Source organism: Tamandua tetradactyla, chromosome 19, assembly GCF_023851605.1.
Source record: "Tamandua tetradactyla isolate mTamTet1 chromosome 19, mTamTet1.pri, whole genome shotgun sequence".
Lineage (NCBI taxonomy): Eukaryota > Metazoa > Chordata > Mammalia > Pilosa > Myrmecophagidae > Tamandua > Tamandua tetradactyla.
This window is the reverse complement of record NC_135345.1, coordinates 44,320,934-44,339,896: the sequence shown is the minus strand read 5'-3', so window position 1 is coordinate 44,339,896 and position 18,963 is coordinate 44,320,934. Positions and strand designations below refer to the sequence as shown.

The window sequence follows — 18,963 nt, the reverse complement described above, 5'->3', positions numbered from 1 at the left end:
CCTCCCAAAACTACCCTGTGTTCTCTTCCTGCAAGGTAGAGATTTATTCCTCTTTCACTTCGCAATCAATAATTGAATTATATTAATCAGGCATCATACTCAGTGTCACTGATTTTTTAATCAGATAATTAGATCAACATTTGGTGAGATGTCTCACTAGAGGAAATTTTAATTGAAGGAAGAATAGAAGACTAATTAGAAAGCACTTCAGTGCTACAATAGGTTGCCTATGGATTTTGGAAGGTTGAAACATAAAAGAAAGAAAATAATATTCCACAACTGCACTGAGCTGGTATAAAAGTAAATTGTCTCTATTCTTATGTGATTCTCTTTTTTTTTTTTTTTTTCAATTTATGGGTACTTAGGATTCCCCTTGTTAACAGAACTCAAAAACCCTGTCTAAATATAAATCACATATTTTCTGATGTTTTAGGAGAAACTACGAAATTGTATCATTAGAGATGGTCAAGTTTTTCGAAGAGTGGAGGTTTAAGCATTTAGAAGTCAGAAATTAACTACTTAATAATGATCTTCCAAAATTGTTAATTTATATACATGTATATCCAGATATATCCCTTCTGAAATTAAGAAAAAAAACATTTTCTTAATGATTCAGATAATTCATCAGGACATAAGTTATTGTGAAAGCTGAAGATAATTTGAAGGTTGTAAGGAATATAAGGCAGCATAAGTATTCACCCTAGTCTCAGGTTTAGAAATTTTCTGGAAAAACTGTGAAGTCAACTTACTCTTTTAGTTAGCAAATAATTACTGAAGGCCCAAAATGCTTCTTGGTCATTTGTCTCTATTTCTTAGAAGCTGAATGAAGTAAATATAGCAGTATCCCTCCTGCAGGTTAAAATATAAAGCCTACTAGGCAAATAAGTAAAGCAAGGGCTAAAGCACATTATTCTACATGGGTTTCTCACCCTCCAGAAAAGCATGTTCTGCACCACTGCCACTGGTGTTCTCACTTGTTATCTCTTTTCAAAATCTTTTGTGATTATCTCACAAAGGTAATACACTACCAATACTTTGTTTTTTACCCACCAATGAAATATTTTCATACAGGTTGTACTAAAGTGGTTTTTTGGCTTGTTTTTTTTTTTTTTTGTATGCTGTGTGACTGGGGTCACATTTCATTTTTTTCCCATGTGAACATCCCATTATCACAGCACTATTTGTTGAATGTTTTTAATTTGTTTTTTATTTTTTGGAGTGCATGGGCCGGAAACCAAACCTGAGTCTCCCACAGGGCAGGCAAGAATTCTACCACTGAACTACGTGTGCACCTAAAGTGGTTTTATTTTTGTTTTTGTTTTATTTTGTATGCTATAGGACCGGGATCACATTTGATTCTTATCCCATGTGAGTATACCATTATTGCAGCACCATAAGTTGAATTTTTTTGTTTGTTTGCTTATTTTGCTTTTATTTGTTTGCTTTGGGAAGTGCATGGGCCAGGAATCAAACCTATCAAATCCCACGTGTTTTTTTAAAGAGTTATTACTTCACAGCCTAAAAAAATCATTCCTCAGAAGATGATAACAGGCAGCTTGATCAGAATCCTGTCTTGCTGTCCTTCTTGCGTCTCTCTGTCCCATCGCCATTCTTCCCTCAGCAGGTGGCGGACCCCCGTTGACTGTCCTGCGGGTCGGGACAACTGGCGCCCAACGTGGGGCTCGACCGCTAGCTGAGAGATAGAAGCGTCGCGCGCCGAAAAATGAGGAGGGCCCTCCCATAACCCCGGACTGCCACAGAAGTAACTCGCCTGTGAACGCAGCCCCGGCGACACTGCCTCGCGCCGACGGACGAACGAAGAAAAGAACAAAGGATCACGCAGTGAGTCACTTTCATTTTCATTTAAAAAATTCACCATGGGACAGGAATCTAGTACACATGAGCTTTACGTGAGACAATTAAAAGAAACCCTCAAGACGCAAGGAGTGAGAGTTAAGAAAAAGGACCTTAGAAATTTCTTTCAGTTTGTCTATCAAACCTGTCCATGGTTCCCTGCTGACGGGACCATAGACCAAAAATGCTGATCGAGAGTAGGAGATTGTTTAAAGGACTACTATAAAACTTTCGGGCCGGAAAAGGTACCAGTTACAGACTTCAATTATTGGAACTTAATCAATGAGGCCATAAAAACTTCCCCTTCAGACCCTGAAATACTACAGCTTTGTAGAGAGGGAGAAAATGCCTTAAAAGATGCATGTCCCCTCTCCAGACCCCACTCAGAATGTAATTCTGTAGTTACAAAATAATCCCCTCCTTAACTCCCTGCAAACCGCCAGTCAGGTGCTCTCCTCTCTCTCTCTAACGACTAACCAAAATAAGCCCTCTAACCCCCGCTGTTCTCGCTACGTTTTTCCGGTCCTCCGTAGCCAGCAAAAGGCAAAGTCAGAAACTTCCAAGCCTCAGTCTGAACAGGAAAGCAGTGAGGGGGAAGGGAGTGAGAAAGCTAATGATGAGGACAAAATAAAATCCAAATGTAGCCGCGAGCGGGAGGAAACACCCCGAACCAATAAATACAAAAGGATTAATCTAAAATATTTAAAAGAACTAAAAAAAGCTGTGCATAATTATGGAGCAACTGCCCTTTTACTCTGGCTTTGCTAGACAATATTAGCGAAACGGAGCTTACTCCAAATGATTGGTCACAGCTCGCCAGAGCCACCCTATCAGGTGGCGATTTCTTGTTATGGAAAGCGGACTCTGAGGAGCAGTGTAAAAAGTATGCTGAAAGCAACGTCTTAAAAGACAGCACAAAATCCTGGTCATTAAAAAAGCTTCTAGGGTCAAGTCCTTATCATCTTAATTCTACCCAAGCAAAATACCCCCGAGGACTTGGTCTCCAGGTGCAGTCCGCCGCCATTAAAGCATGGAGGCTACTCCCCCAAAAAGGGGGCTCTCACCTCCTCTTTATCGAAAATAGTTCAGGGCCCCAATAAGCCGTATACTGACTTCCTCAGTCGGCTACAGACCGCAACCCAGTGCATTCTTGGTGATCAGGAAAGCGAAAGGGATTTTATCAAGCATCTCGTTTATGAAAATGCTAACACCGCCTGTCAGGCGGCAATCTGCCCTTTTCGTAATACTGACCTCTCCAATTATATTAAACTTTGTAACGGAATAAATCCTAATACTCTAGGATTAACTGTCTTACAAAATAGCCCTCAAAACAACGGCCCCATCTGTTTTAATTGTAACAAATCGGGTCATTATTCAAAAAATTGCCCCCTACCCATTATTTTTGAATAATGGAATATGGAATAAAACCTAAACTAATATAATAAGTGCTGAGGGTTTGTAAAAACAGAAATTATGGTTAAAATCAAGAAAGATTTAATGAGTCTAAAATGACAATGTTTTCTTGAACTTTTAGCCTGTTATAATGAAAAGATATAAAAGGATTCTAAATAATTAGTTAGAAAGCAAAGAGTCTGTGTTTTATCAAAATAACTTATGTTAACTTTTGTCATGTTGTTATCTGTATAAAAAATACTGATTTTCTCCTGGGTATCATTATACTGGCAAAAAGTGCTTCTTTTCTTGCCCTAAACCAGGTGGCTTAATCTATTAATCTAAGTACTATTACTATAAATGAGTCTATTACTGGCTAAATCATATTCAAATCATATAAATACCTATATTCCTTTAAGCCAAAATATCTTAAGACTTTGTCCAATCTTTATATAAACTACATATGTATAAGCTAAATTTATCCCAAGATAACCATGGCTTATATTGGAAGCAGATCAGATTTGAGGGTTGAATGCAAGGAAAAAATATACTTGTGGAGTCTTTTTTGTTCACCTGATGTTGCCATTACATGCAACTGATATTGCTATCACATGACCTTGATAAAAAATAGTTAAAATGTACACTCTAGCCAGGAGGACTGGCTATCCCCCCAGAAAGAGGTGTACTTTAATAAAGATATCTAGGTCCCAGGAAGCTCCTCTTGGTCCCTAGCCAGTTCCCAGAGGACCCAACTGGGCCCCGTCATGTAAGCAAACCGAAATTTGGCCACTATTGTGAGAAAATACCATAAAAACTGCATGCAATAAATTTAAAATTAGCAAAAATGCACAACCAATTATAAAGAATCCACATTCCTGCATTCCTTTTAAATCAATCCAATGAATTCAATTTAAAAAATCTGGTCATTTGCTATGGGTACATGTCACTATTGACACTCTGCATTCATTTTTGCTACCTGCCACTTTAGGGATTCCTAATTATATATTACAAAACTTGCTTGATATTTTACAAGGAAATTCTGATTTATTAAGCAAAAGGCAGTTAACAGCTGCAGCTGAACAAGAGTTACAATTAATTGAACAATGCATTCAAAAAAGACAGCTTGTTCAAATAAATCTAAAAAATCCTGTTGATTTTATTATTTTCTTTACCTTGCAATCTCCCACAGGCCTATTTTAGATCTATTTGAACACAATTCGCCAAGGTCCTCTGGAAAGATCCATTGGATAACACTTGGTGAGGACCAGATCCGGTCCTGATATGGGGCAGAGAATCAGTGTATATATATTCTAGGGAATTAATTCAGACAAATGGTTACCAGAGCAATTAACAAAACAAAAAAACAATAACAATCTGTCCAGGGCAAAAAGGTTGCCCTGAGAAAAGGCATTTTTCTCTTTTTCTTTCTCCAGCACAGCTGAAGCTACTAATAAACCAGCAAGCCCTGCTATAACCTATTCAACGACGGCTAAGCTGACAGACGACTGAAGTCCAAGAATCCATCTACTGGTGTTGCTGGTCTAGGCACCGGTATCGCCTCAATCACCCTTCAACAACAAAGCCTCTCCAGCCTAAGAGCTGCAATAGACGAGGACTTAACCCGTATTGAAACTTCCATCACCCACCTTGAAAAGTCCCTTACATCCCTATCAGAAATAGTTCTCCAAAATAGAAGAGGGCTAGACCTGCTCTTCCTTAAACAAGGAGGGCTTTGTGCAGCATTAGGCGAGGAATGTTGCTTTTATGCTGATCATTCTGGCTTAATCAGAAATTCAATGACCAAACTTAGGGAAGGAATTGCAAACCGCGAACATGAGCGGGAAGCCCAAGGAGGCTCCTCCTGGGGACTCAATGGAATCCTCCCTTACCTTCTCCCTATATTAGGCCCCTTAATAACCCTACTCCTTATAATATCTATTGCACCTGCTATTATAAGGAAAATACTCCAGCTTGTAAAGGATCAAGTTAACTCAGCCCTAGGGAGGCCCATTCAGGTGCATTACCAAAGGCTCCATCTCCAGGACCAGGGCGTAACCCTGGAAGGCCAGGAAGCCGTCTACCCTCTGTAAGTTCCCCCTCCTACGGGAGCAGCATACCACTCGAAAGTATGCTTCTAGCTTATGCTATGATTGGTACCGCTGGGTGCAAGGCGAAGCACTGCAAAGGAGGGCCAGAACAATCGAAGGCCGCTTTCGAGCTCCTTGAGAAGTATGCCTCATTTGCATAGGGGTTTGCTCTGCGAAAATTCCCCTTCCCAGAAAAACAGAGCCACAAACAACTTGGGGAATGAGGCCTCTACTTCCCCCAGTAAAGGTTAATGCCACAATGCTTAATCAGCATCCTTCCTCCATCCTTTTGAAAAACAAAGGGAGGAGATGTTGGGGACAGGAGGCTAGCCTAAGATGGCGACTGGGCTAACATGGCCACCCTGGCTGATGCAACAGCAGCTACTTAGTACAACAAGGTTCTTCACGGAAATAGGTCCCCTCCGGGACCTTCCCGCCGGCGCGAATTCCCCACCAATCATCTAACCAGCCCTTCCCGCCGGCGCGAACTCCCTCCTATCATAATGCTCCACATACCCTACTTCCCTCCCCAAGCCGGTATATATACACCCAGCTAACCTAATAAAATTTGCAGCTTGATCAGAAAAAAAAAAAAGAAGATGATAACACTTCCACGACTCGATTTCAGGCTATGTCAAGATTTTTAAAGCTTTTCATTATAGAAAATTTCAAATATATGCAAATGTAGAAAAAACAATATAATAAACTTCCATATACCCATCACTCACCTTAACAGTTAGGTGAATCCTGTTTCATTTCTACCTACATCAATATTCTGCCATCCCCATATTAACTTGAAGCTAATCTCAGACATACATTAATTCAGCAATATGTCAGTATGTATTTCTGAGACAAGAACCTTTTGACCATCAAATTTCCAGTTGTGATATAAACGTTATCATTTTTCCAGGCTTTGTTTGAATAGATCCAAACAAGACCTACATACTGTGACTGATTGAGATGTATTTTAAGGTTCTTTTAATATAGAGTGTTAGGTCTCAGAAAAAGAATTCGAAGAGCAAAGGGAACTCGACACAGAGCCCCCTTCAGTATCCCTCTTTAGCATCCTTAGCAGGTAGAGATACAAGCTGGTGCTGTATCCTCCAGATGGCAAATGAAGACATTCCAGATAACTACAAATACGATCATAATCTGTCTATGCTGTTACACCCTCCCCTACCAGTGTCTCACTCTGCCTGATACATGCAGCTGCACATCAAGGGAGAATAGTGCGTCAATACCTCAGCAATCTATCATACCCTAAGTCAACAAGCCCCCATCCAATCAAGGGACAACACACACCTAGTGGGCACCCTCCCCTCCCAGTGTCACTCTTCCTTCAAAACACAGCTCCCAGAACAAGGAGCAGGAGCCATTTTTCTTTCCTTTCGCTAGCAGGTTTCACTGCCTCCTGCCTGCCTGTTATCTCCCTGCTTTCTCTTTGCTTTCTCTCTCTTCAATAAACCTGTTAAGATTTGACTCACTGTCCTGCATGGATACCTTAACAACTCCATGCCTAACACAGAGGACGGATTTTTTTAATTACAATTTTTATGTTGAAGAAACCAGATTGTTTGCCTGCAGTCTATAAGGCTGAATTCTGGTGACTGAATTCCCACGGTACCGTTTACTTCTTCTTCTCTTCTCTATCTTTTCTATAACTTAATTGATGTAAAGGCTCTATCTATATTTACTTTTTTTAGGACAAGACTACTTTCTAAGTAGTGAAAAATTCTTTCATCAGGAACCACATAATATCTAGTTGTCTCTTTCCTGTGACAATAGTGGTTGCTGTTGTTCAATGCCTAGAATGATCTATTCATTAGGTGGTTAAAAATGGTGACATTCCAACTTTTTCCTTTAATAACTAGAATACTTCCACAAAGAGAAATTCCCCCTCATTTATTTGGTTACCCAGAGGCACAGTTCACACAGGAAAATCAGATTAAATGCTTAATTCTTTCCCTTTATTTATCAATTCTCAAAATAATATGTTCATTACATAGCATCCAAAAAATGATGACAAATTAGTTTGTGTGTGTCCTTCACTGTGATTTCGCGGATTTAAACATTATTTGATGTATTTCAACCCATTTTAGTCATATTTTTATTAATGCTAAAACTGTCCCATTTTTGACCAGTAGGGGTCTTTTCAAGTGGACTCCTAACTTCCTTAGATACTATCCTAGTAATCTTGATAGTGTCCTTACTAGCTGTTTTGATAAGTCCTTAACTTTTATCTTCAGTAGAATTTATGGTATCAGCAACTTTAAATGTACATATTTTATATTATTACAAAATTGAAAATTGCATAGAAATTGTAGGATACATTACCACCTCTAATATTTCATATTCTAATAAACATTCAGGATCACATTTAATTTAATAAAACAAATATAAAAATGTAATACCTAACACACAGCAGTAGAAACCAAACCATTATGTTGAATGAATGACTGAATATACCAACTAAATGTAGGAAGCAGAAAGATAGTAAAGAGCATTATTTACCATTAATAACCATTGTTCAAGGTCTAAAATAAGCCATATATAGAAAATTAGTCTTTAGCTAGACACTCACTGTTCTACTAGCTAGGGCAAGAACCCTACTGCTTGAATAATAAAGGCTGTTTCCTTACCAGGACTGCAGAACTATTGGTATCTTGCCATCAATCTAGTCACAGCAATCTGTCATTGCTACTGCCTCTTAGCTCCTACTGATCACTGCTACTGATAACCACTTATCCTAGCTCTCCAATCTGTTTTGTCACTTACCACTTACTCTAGCATCAGAGGAATCTGCCCTTCTTTTTCAGACTAACAATAAGAAGAAATTCCTTTCCTCCATGCAAAATATACTGCATATGTAGCTTCTGCAACAATAATAACTAAAAACAAACAAAAAGATTTCCTGCAGTCTAGAATGTTTGATTTCTGGCTAATTTCAGGGTTAGAGTCAAACTTCTTGTCTGTAAGACTATTTTTAGTATATCTTCCCAAAACTTCTAAATCATTGACCTATTAAAAACAAAATAATTTTTATTTAGTTATTTTTTATTAAATAAATAATTTATTATTTATTAAAAATAATTTAATCCTAAATTAATTTAGGATTAAATTATTTTTAATGCGATTACTAAGCCTGAATTTAAAATACACAATATAAAGTGTAAAGATTGTTGTTCATGGTATTATTTAGAATAGCAAAAATCAGAAACAATTTAAATGTACCCTAATTTCTATTAAGAATTATCGCAATGGACTTCCGGGTCAAGATGGAGGCTTAACAACATGCGCATTTTAGTTCATCCTCCAGAACAACTACTAAATAACCAGAAACAGTACAGAATAGCTCCCAGAGCCACAACAGTGACCAGACACACAGCGTACCAAAGTCTGGACCAGCTGGACCGGCTGCAAGAACCCCCCGAGAACCGTGAGTTTCCAAAGCTGTGGAGGCCAGTGCCCCTCCCCCACAGGCCGTTTCCCAGAGGGGAAAGGAAAGGACTTTACCAGCAGCAGGGACTGAGCACAATCAAACACCAATTGTGGAATTCTGACTACTAAAAATAGGCCCCCAGCTTAGGTGAACCTGATCAAAGCGGAGATTGCTCATTTTTGCCCGAGCATCAAGGGGGCAGTACTGACAGAAAAAGGGGGGGAAAAAAAAAGAGGGAAACAGAGGTTTTTGTGGTTGTGTATCTACAAAGGCTTGACTGCCTCTGGATACAGCAGCAGGATTTTTCAGGCTGCAACTGCCCCAGGCATAGGCAGAAGTGAGTTCTTTTGGGAGTTTATCTGGAGCTTGTGCCTTTCCCAGCGGAGGGGTGAAGCTCCACCCAGGTGGAATCCCTCCATCAAGGAATTCAGACACCAGGGCTTAGTAATTTGAAGTCATTAAAACCAGCCTACAACCTCTCCTCTGTCTCCACCACACCCCCAACAGGGAGAGTCTTCCAAAATTAAAGGTACCGCATCATCTTATGCTGGTGGGACCTGCAGTCAGACAAGTGCCACATACTGGGCAGGATAAGAAAAACAGAGTCCAGAGACTTCACAGGAAAGTCTTTCAACCTGCTGGGTCTCACCCTCAGGGAAAACCGACGCAGGTGACTCTTTCCTCCAGACAGGAGGCCAGTTTGTTCTGGGAAAATTTGGCTGGAGTCTATAATATCTAAGTAGGCCCTCCTAAGTGTGTGTATGGGAAAGGCACCACACAAGCAGGGCAAGAAACAAGAAAACAAGAACTGAAAAATTCGCCTCTGTTAAACAAAACTTAAGCTAAAGGTCCAGATAAAGCTGAACGGAATGTCAAAGAACAGATAGACAACAAATTCATGCAGCAAGAAAACCCTAAATAAAAGAAGTGAAAGCAATCTCCAGAATAAACTAATTAAGGTAATTAAATGCCTAGACACCAGCAAAAAATAACAAATCACACTAGGAAAATTGAAAATATGGCCCAATGAAAGGAACAAACCAACAATTCAAATGACATACAGGAGCTGAAACAATTAATTCAGAATGTACGAACAGACATGGAAACCTTCATGAAAAACCAAATCAATGAATTGAGGGAGGATATAAAGAAGGCAAGGAAAGAACAAAAAGAAGAAACTGAAAGTCTGAAAAAACAAATCACAGACTTATGGGAATGAAAGACACAGCAGAAGAGATGAAAAAAACGATGGAAACCTACAATGGTAGATTTCAAGAGACAGAACATAGGATTTCTGAACTGGAGGACGGAACATCTGAAATCCGACAAGAAACAGAAAATATAGGGAAAAAATGGAAAAACATGAGCAAGGACTCAGGGAATTGAAAGACAATATGAAGCGCATGAATATACGTGTTGTGGGTGTCCCAGAAGGAGAAGGGAAGGGAAAAGGAGGAGAAAACTAATGGAGGAAATTATCACTGAAAACTTCCCAACTGTTATGAAAGACTTAAAATTACAGATCCAAGAAGTTCAGCGTACCCCAAAGAGAACAGATCCAAATAGACATACTCCAAGACATTTAATAATCAGAATGTCAGAGGTCAAAGAGAAAGAGAGGATCTTAAAAGCAGCAAGAGAAAAGCAATCCATCACATACAAGGGAAGCCCAATAAGACTATGCACAGATCTCTCAGCAGAAACCATGGAGGCGAGAAGACAGTGGGATAATATATTTAAATTACTAAAAGAGAAAAACTGCCAACCAAGAATTCTATATCCAGCAAAAGTGTCCTTCAAAAATGAGGGAGAAAGTAAAACATTTTCAGACGAAAAATCACTGAGAGAATTTGTGACCAAGAGACCAGCTCTGCAAGAAATACTAAAGGGAACATTAGAGACAGATATGAAGACAGAAGAGAGAGGTGGGGAGAAGAGTGTAGAAAGGAAGACTATGAGTAAAGGTAAAAAGAAGGAAAATCAGATATGACATATAAAATCCAGAAGGCAAAATAGTAGAAGAAAGTATTACCCATGCAGTAATAACAGTGAATGTTAATGAATTAAACTCTCCAATCAAAAGGCATAGTCTGGAAGAATGGATTAAAAAACAGGACCCATCTATATGCTGTCTCTACTCAAAGGACACGAGGCCAAGGACACAAATGGACATTTACACACCAATGTTTATAGCAGCATTATCTACAATTACCAAGAGATGAAAACAGCCAAAATGTCCATCAACAGACAGTTGGCTAAACAAACTGTGACATTTACATAAGATGGAATATTATACAGCTGTAAGACAGAATAAAGTTATGAAGTATATAACAACATGAATGGACCTTAAGGACATTATGCTGAGTGTGATTAGCCAGAAACAAAAGGACAAATACTGTATGGTCTCACTGATATGAACTGACAGTAGTGAATAAACTTGGAATATTTCCTTGGTAACAGAGACCATCAGGAGATAGAAACGGGGTAAGATATTGGGTAATTGGAGCTGAAGGGATACAGACTGTGCAACAGGACTGAATATAAAAACTCAGAAATGGACAGCACAATATTACCTAACTGTAATACAATTATGTTAAAACACTGAATGAAGCTGCATGTGAGAATGATAGAGGGAGGAGGGCTGGGGCATAAACGAAATCACAAAGAAAGATAGACGATAAAGATTGAGATGGTGTAATCTAGGAATGCCTAGAGTGTATAATGATAGTGACTAAATGTACAAATTTAAAAAATGTTTTTGCATGAGGAAGAACAAAAAATGTCATTACTGCAGTGTGCTGAAAATAGACGGTACTTAATAGTTTAAAATTTCAACTAATGTGTGAGACTAAAGCAAAAAATGTTTATCTGGTACAAATCTATACTTTGACTAGTGCATCTCCTAATATAACTTATGTAGATAGTTGGTTGAACACCTTAAGCATATGGAACTTTGTATAGGACATGAGATTTTGTTGGTTTGTCCAGGTGATGCCCTGATGAATCCCAGAGTGATTTGATCAGTGAGTGGAACGGTGTTGGCAAAGTCCCCTTCGGGGAATGGTGAGAACAGGGGAAAACTCAACTTCCCCAAGTTGAATTCTTGGTATTCTCATGGGCAGTGTGGACAGCCAAAGCTTTAGGCTGAGTCCCCAGTCTTGGGATTTGTTCATATGAAACTTAACCCCACAGGAGACAGGTCAAGCCTACTTAAAATTAAGCCTAAGAGTCACCCCCAAGAGAACCTCTTTTGTTGCTCAGATGTGGCCTCTCTCTCCAGCCAACACAGCAAGCAAACTCACCACCCTCCCCCTGTCTACGTGGGACATGATTACCAGGGGTGTGGATCTTCCTGGCAATGTGGGACAGAAATCCCAGAATGAGCTGAGATTCAGCATCAAGGGATTGAGAAAAACTCTAGAACGAGCTGAGACCCAGCATCAAGGGATTGAGAAAACCTTCTCAACCAAAAGGGAGAAGAGTGAAATGAGACAAAGTGTCAATGGCTGAGAGATTCCAAACAGAGTTGAGAGGTTATCCTGGAGGTTATTCTCATGCATTAAATAGATATCACCTTGTTATCCAAGATGTAATGGAGAGGCTGGAGGGAACTGCCTGAAAATGTAGAGCTGTGTTCCAGTAGCCATGTTTCTTGATGATGATTGTATAATGATATAGCTTTCACAGTTTGACTGTGTGATTGTGAAAACCTTGTGTCTGATGCTCCTTTTATCTACCTTGTCAACAAAGGAGTAGAACATATGGAATAAAAATAAATAATAGGGGGAACAAATGTTAAAATAAATTTAGTTTGAAATGCTAGTGATCAATGAAAGGGATCAATAAGGGGTATGGCCTGTAAAATTTTTTTTTTTCTGTTTGTTATATTTTTCTGTTGTCTTTATATTTCTTTTTCTGGATTGATGCTAATGTTCTGGGAATTGATCATGATGATGAATATGCAACTATGTGATGATATTGTGAATTGCTGAGTGTATGTGGTGGGAATGTTTGTTTCTTGTAATTTTTTTTAATTAATAAAAAAATTTAAAAAAAAAAAGAATTATCGCCATGGTGAACCCCTATATTTTCATTATGTACACACTAAAATCTTCAGTAATATGGAAAACACTCAGGTTATAATGTTAAGTGAAAAGAGCAGAAAAGAAAATAATGCAGTATGATTTCACCTGTTAAGAATAAGATTGGTGAAGTATCTGAATTATGCATAATTCTTACTCTATAACTTATACTTTTCTGTGTTTTCACAAATATGCCTAAAATAAATAAAAAGAAACTAAAATTACATCCACTGATAAATTATGTGGGACTTCATCAAGTTCTTATTAATCTTATAAGAATCTGTGATACAGTCTAATATTAACACAATGACTCTCTCTAGTTTATTTGTATTCTTTTGGCTAACCCAAAATGCAGGAAAATGTTTATGCCTAATCATCAAGAATGTAAAAATTTGACTTAGAATAGCTCAGTCGACCATTGATTGTATACTTTGGATAGACCGTATGGTACGTAAAGATATCTCAATAAAAATATTTTTAAAAATACACAGCTCAGCCTAGTTGATTACTACTGATGCTATTTTTCACCAGAACTGAGTAACTAACAGGGAATCAGAACAGAAAATCATTCTTCCGCAGAAGAAAAAAATAGGAGATGCTAGCAACTCGCCTGCTTGCTTGGGGTAAATCATTTTTTGCTTAATTCTTGCGGGGATATTTTCTTAGAAAAAGTAAAAACAACAATATCTAATATACTAAGGATTTGCCAAGTGCCACATGTTGCACTGAATGCTTTAACTACATTAACACACACTAATCTCCAAAATATATCTCAGAGCTATCCACTTCTCTCCACCTTCATTGCTAACCGCTAGGCCAAATCACAACCTTGTTTGCCTAAATAACTACAACAGCACCCTAGTGCTGTTGGGTATCTGACTCCACACAGATGTCAGAAAGTTATTTTTAAAACACTGCCTTTTTTTTTTTTTTAAACCCACAACCTGAGAAGACCTGATACCTCCCAAACCCTTCTTCATACCACCCCACCTTACCCCAGCCACCAGTTTTCTTTCTGCTTCCAAATACTATTTCTCTGGTCTTCACAGTTCATTGCTCTACTCAGATTGCTCTTTCCTCCAGCTCTTGACCTGCCTTGCACATTGTCATCTTTCATGTCTTGGCTCGGCCATCAACTCCTCAGAAAAGTTGAATCCTTAGGACAGCATACCAATGAAATGGCCTCTCTTGGCTACTTTCTAGCCTATAACGCTGCTCATTTCTTTTACAGCACTTGTTTTCTTATTTAATAAGAAAATAAAGGTGGAAATTATGTCAGTCATTCAGCAATACAGTGTCTGGTACCTCTTTGCTTACTAATCATCACAAAACCCCTATGAGGTATATATTAGCCTCGTTTTACGGTTAAGTTATAAAACATTCTACCATTAACTTAATCTACATAAAATCATGCTGCCAGTCTGCCAAAGTGGTCTTTTATATCAATCCATGTTCTTATTAGTTATTTAAAGAAGATAAGGGAAAGGGAACAAAAGTTAAATTCTCACTCTCTTATGATAAGTAAAAAGAACAGACAGAGATAGAAATTATTTAAAGTTTAACTTTTTTATATAAAAAATTAAACTTTAACAATCTTAGATTTAAGCAAAAGCATATAAACTGTAAATCTGGTATGCAGTATTTAAAGAAGCATTCTGTCCCCCTCAAATTCTTTGTGAAATGAGGCAAGTTATAATAAATATATGATGAAATAAATAAGCACTCTAGGCAAAGCAATGGAACCTAAGTAACCTTTTTTATTATTATTATATATTTTTTTTTGGCATGGGCAGGCAAAACTCTGCCCACCTTTTTTATTATTTAAAAGCATATGTTGGGTGGGCCACGGTGGCTCAGCAGGAAGAGTTCTCACCTGCCATGCCAGAGACCCAGGTTCGATTCCCAATGTCTGCCCATGTCAAAAAAAAAGTTTGTTTATTGTAGATCACTTGAAAAATACAAAGTTTAAAAATTTTCTAGAAAAACCCACTCAATATTATAGTATATATTCTTGCTGTATTTTTTTCTGATTTTACCCAATATAGTATATCAAGAGTATTTTCCCACATCACTAAATATTCTTTTGAATTATGATATTTTTAAATAGTTATATATACCACCAGCTCATAACAAATGCACCAATATTTATTCAGATCTCCAACTTTTCATAATTATACATGTTATCAACTTTTTACTAATATGAATAATGAACGTATGCACACACTTTAATATGTATTTGATTATTTCCTCAAGGCAAATTTCTTTAAGTGGAATTATTAGGTCAAAGGGCATAAACCTTTCAAAGTTCTTTTTAATACAGAGACTAAATGACCTCCAAAAAAACATTGTTCAACTAGATATTCCCGGTCAGCAACTAAGAGTCCCTGTCTTCCTCCATCATCAATATGAAGTACGAAAAACTTAGCTAACATCACAGGTAATGAATAGTAAGTAAATCCTTTAAATTTACTTTTCTATGCTTATTAAAGGTCAGTATGAAACATTTTTGCACTTTTATTGGCCACTTGTTCTCCTTTAAGGACTTCATATTCATTTTCTTTGCCCATTTTTCTACCGGATAATACACTGGTTTATAAAAATCCTTTATACATTAGGGATATTAACTCTATAACTACACAAGACCATACAGTAGTTACTGGCTACTAAGCACTTGAAATGTGGTCAGTCCAAAGTGAGATGTGTTGTAAAATACACTCCAGATTTAAAAGATTTAGTACAAAAAAAGAATGAAAATATCTAAATAATATTTATATTGTGTTGAAATATGTTGGACATGCTGGGCACATTTATTATTAAATTAATTCTACCTGTTTACTTTCATTCATATTGCCACTAGAAAACTCAAAATTAAATATGCAATTATATTTCTTTTGAATAAAGTGCTAATTCATAATACTATTCTCCTTTTAAATTTTTCCATTCTGGGTTCTTTTTTTAGTGTTAGTTTGACATACAGAAGTTTCTCATTCTTAAGTATTCAAATCAAACAATCGTTTCCTTGAAGTTTTATTCCTGTCTTTTGTTCTTCATAAGATTTTTCCATTCACACTGGCATTTTTAAAGGATAAGCTAAATGCTTTTATTGACAAAGAAATTTGTTTTTTAATTTTTTCCCCAAAACTTCTTCAGATGTTCTTTTCTTTTCACATACATCCAACTTAAATAACACTTATCCTAAATGACTTAAAAATTTTGTCATAATTATTGTTGCCCTTTTAAAAAATGATTCAGTAATTTTGAAACTATATTTTCACAAATAAAGCGACTTTTTAAACTTATTAAGTGTTCTTAAGTGTGAGAGCACATTTTAATTTTTTCTAGTAAACATTCTAAAGAACTTTGCTAAGTCATTCTAACTGACCAGGTAGCTAATTATTATCTGTGTTTCACAGATGAACGAGACAGAGATCAGATCATTTTCAACATGATGACAGCTACAAAGAATAGAATGAACAAATTATATTATTTCCACTCATTTTATCAACACTTAAAGGGCAGTTTGAACTAAATTTAACATCCACTACACCTAACTGTAAAAGGCTGAAACTGCTTGGTCAACAGGAGCAATTATGTAGAAACCTTACATGGATATTTTGGAGTATGATATAATCCAATGATTCATTTTATTCATAAGAGAACCAGATATACTGACAATGTGGAAAAACTCAAAACAGTTACACTTTCCTAACTACTAAAGACTCAAAAACAATGCTGTTAAATTAATCCTTTTGAAATTTTAAGAGCCAGTTTTTACAAATACTGTTAATAAAACATACAAATACATTCTAATTTATTTACACAATGTAGGGATACCCTGGGTTGTAATTATTTATCAACTTAAATGACTGCAACTTCCGACTTCTACTGAGAGGTCATAAATACGCTACAAGTTATTCAAACATGATTTTTGGAGGGGGTTATTATATTGTACAACCCTAGGAATCTGGGGTTTGGATTAAGGGAGAATTTGTTTCTCTCTCCTCCTTCATCTATCAGCCTTCTATGTTAGGCTACGGCCCTTCTATGACAGCAATAACAGAGAAAAGCTTGATTGGGACTTACAAGTTCAATGTTACTTTGGAAACTGTCGGCCAATTTAAATTTGATTTAGAAAAGAATGCTGAGGGACGCTTGCACTTAACCCTCACACTTGTTAAGAACCCTCACACCTGTTAAGAAATATCCGAAAATACTGAGTTGTATCCTTCTTCTTCCTTAGAGAAAACAAGGAACCAAGCTTCCAGTATGAGAAAAAGAGCAGGGCAAGAAAATCCACTAGGCCAAAAGCGCTCAGGGAAGGTGGGTCAGTGAACCTCAAAAGACCCTGGAATTTGGGGGAGTACGCAATTTCTCGCTAAGGGGTTACCGGCGGGCACAGCGATGCACACCTAACGTTCTGGTTATGTGTCCGACTTCGTAAGGGGCAACCTGGCCCGCTAGTAGCTGCCTGAGAGTTCCCGGGTGGCTGTGCAAGGGCTATAGACGGGCTCCGGGTCAGGAAGGCCTGTCGGGAGCCTCCTCAGGATATGAGGACTAAATTGCAGAGGCGGGGGTCCACAAGTAAAGTTTCGGGACTGTGAAAGGAAAGCGGGCGAAATGCCGTAAGGCACCGAGACACCCTGGTTCTCCTGTCCGGCTAGCACGGATACGCCACGGGCGCGGGACACTCACCCTGGCGGTCGCCGGAGCCGCAGGCCGCCACCCTATAACGCAGACTGAGCCGGCATAAGGAGGACCAGCTACATCTGTGCGACGCAGCGGCGGCGGCCAAGCCCAGTAACATCCTGGCGGGGCAGGAGCCCCTTCTCGGACACCGCCTCCTGCCTCCGTGCCGCCGCTGCCGGCAGCAACTGGCTCCATAGACCAAATACCGGCAGATACCAACGCCTGCGCCGCAGCAGGCAGCCTGAGCGACCCGGAATTGTTACCATCATTCAGCGACACCCGCCGCTGAAAGAGCGAAAGTGACGTATGCACCAGCGCAACTTGCAAGGCCTTCTATTGACCACCGGGATTCTGCGGCATACCGGCAGTGCTGCAGGTAAAGTTTGTCTCGCATCTGTTACCTTTGCGCCTATTAGAAATTACCTCATAAGTTGTTTGCATCTCAGTGGCCAGGAAAACCCTGAGAGAAGTGACAGCCTTTCGGATATCTACTTATTTTTTTCTTAGGGCTCGAAGCTTGGGCCGTTGGATTGGAAATAGGAGGAAAGATGGGAAGGAAGGATGCTGATCTCCTGAGCCGTCCTGTATAAGCCCAAGCCATGGCTGATGTGGTCTCGGTACTCTCTACCACAGCATGTCGTTTTCCTCCTTGTAACTGTTGTGCAGCCAATACCTGGAAGGCAAGTACTCAGTAAGGAATCAGAGTTACTTGCCCTAGCACCTCTGAACCTCAGAATTTTGTCTGTAATAATAAAACAAGATTTCTTACATGTTCATAAGATGTTGAGTAAACGGAGTTGTGAAGACTTAGAAACAAAATGCGGTTTTGACTCAGAAACACACCGGAACATTATCACCTCAGCGTTAACTGTGCTTGTTTTTGACATGCTAGTTCTGATCTTAGCTCAAACTTAGGAGAGGCCTTCCTTGACCATCTTAGCTAAAGAAGCCCGATTATTCTCTACCCCAGTCCCTTGTGTTTTTCTTCAAAGAGTTTGTCACTATTTGAGGTTATGTGTGTGTGTTTTCTTGTTTCTCCGGTAGAAAATAAGCTCCATGATGCAGGAAGCTTGTCTGTTTTGTACATTGCTGAACCCAAGGGGCTAAAACAATGGCTGGTGCAAATAAATTAACTGAATAAATGGAATGCATGGTGCTTGGTATATTATACTGAAATTTGTCGCTGTGTTTTAAAGTTACTCTGAGTACCTTATTCATAGTGCTACCAAGTAGCTATTTTAAAAGGAAATAAAATTAATGTTTCTGATTTTAAGAGAACCAACAGTCTTTATGATTACTTTATAATATAGAATACATAAAGACTTAGCTCTCATTTTATGGTAACTTGTATAATTAGTCATTCACCTTTATTTTAATTCTTTCTTTAAAAAAAAGGGAACAGGTAACTTAATGCTTTGGATTC

General features: G+C 38.3%; 1 protein-coding gene and 1 long non-coding RNA gene across 3 annotated transcripts in view; one reads left to right on the top strand and one right to left on the bottom strand.

The window, feature by feature from the left end:
- The window catches only part of SLC30A9 (solute carrier family 30 member 9), a 138,492-nt gene extending 120,679 nt beyond the window's left edge, over nt 1-17,813 (bottom strand). For both annotated transcript variants that reach the window (XM_077136758.1, XM_077136759.1), the window contains exon 1: nt 17,547-17,813. In XM_077136758.1, the coding sequence (XP_076992873.1) occupies nt 17,547-17,658 (112 nt within the window). In that variant the 5' untranslated portion in view covers nt 17,659-17,813. The remainder of the gene's footprint in view (nt 1-17,546) is intronic.
- On the top strand, nt 17,223-18,308 carry LOC143663190 (uncharacterized). Its single transcript, XR_013165853.1, has 2 exons — nt 17,223-17,916; nt 18,048-18,308. It is a non-coding gene; the product is annotated as an uncharacterized LOC143663190 (long non-coding RNA).
- The last annotated feature ends 655 nt before the right edge of the window (nt 18,309-18,963 follow it).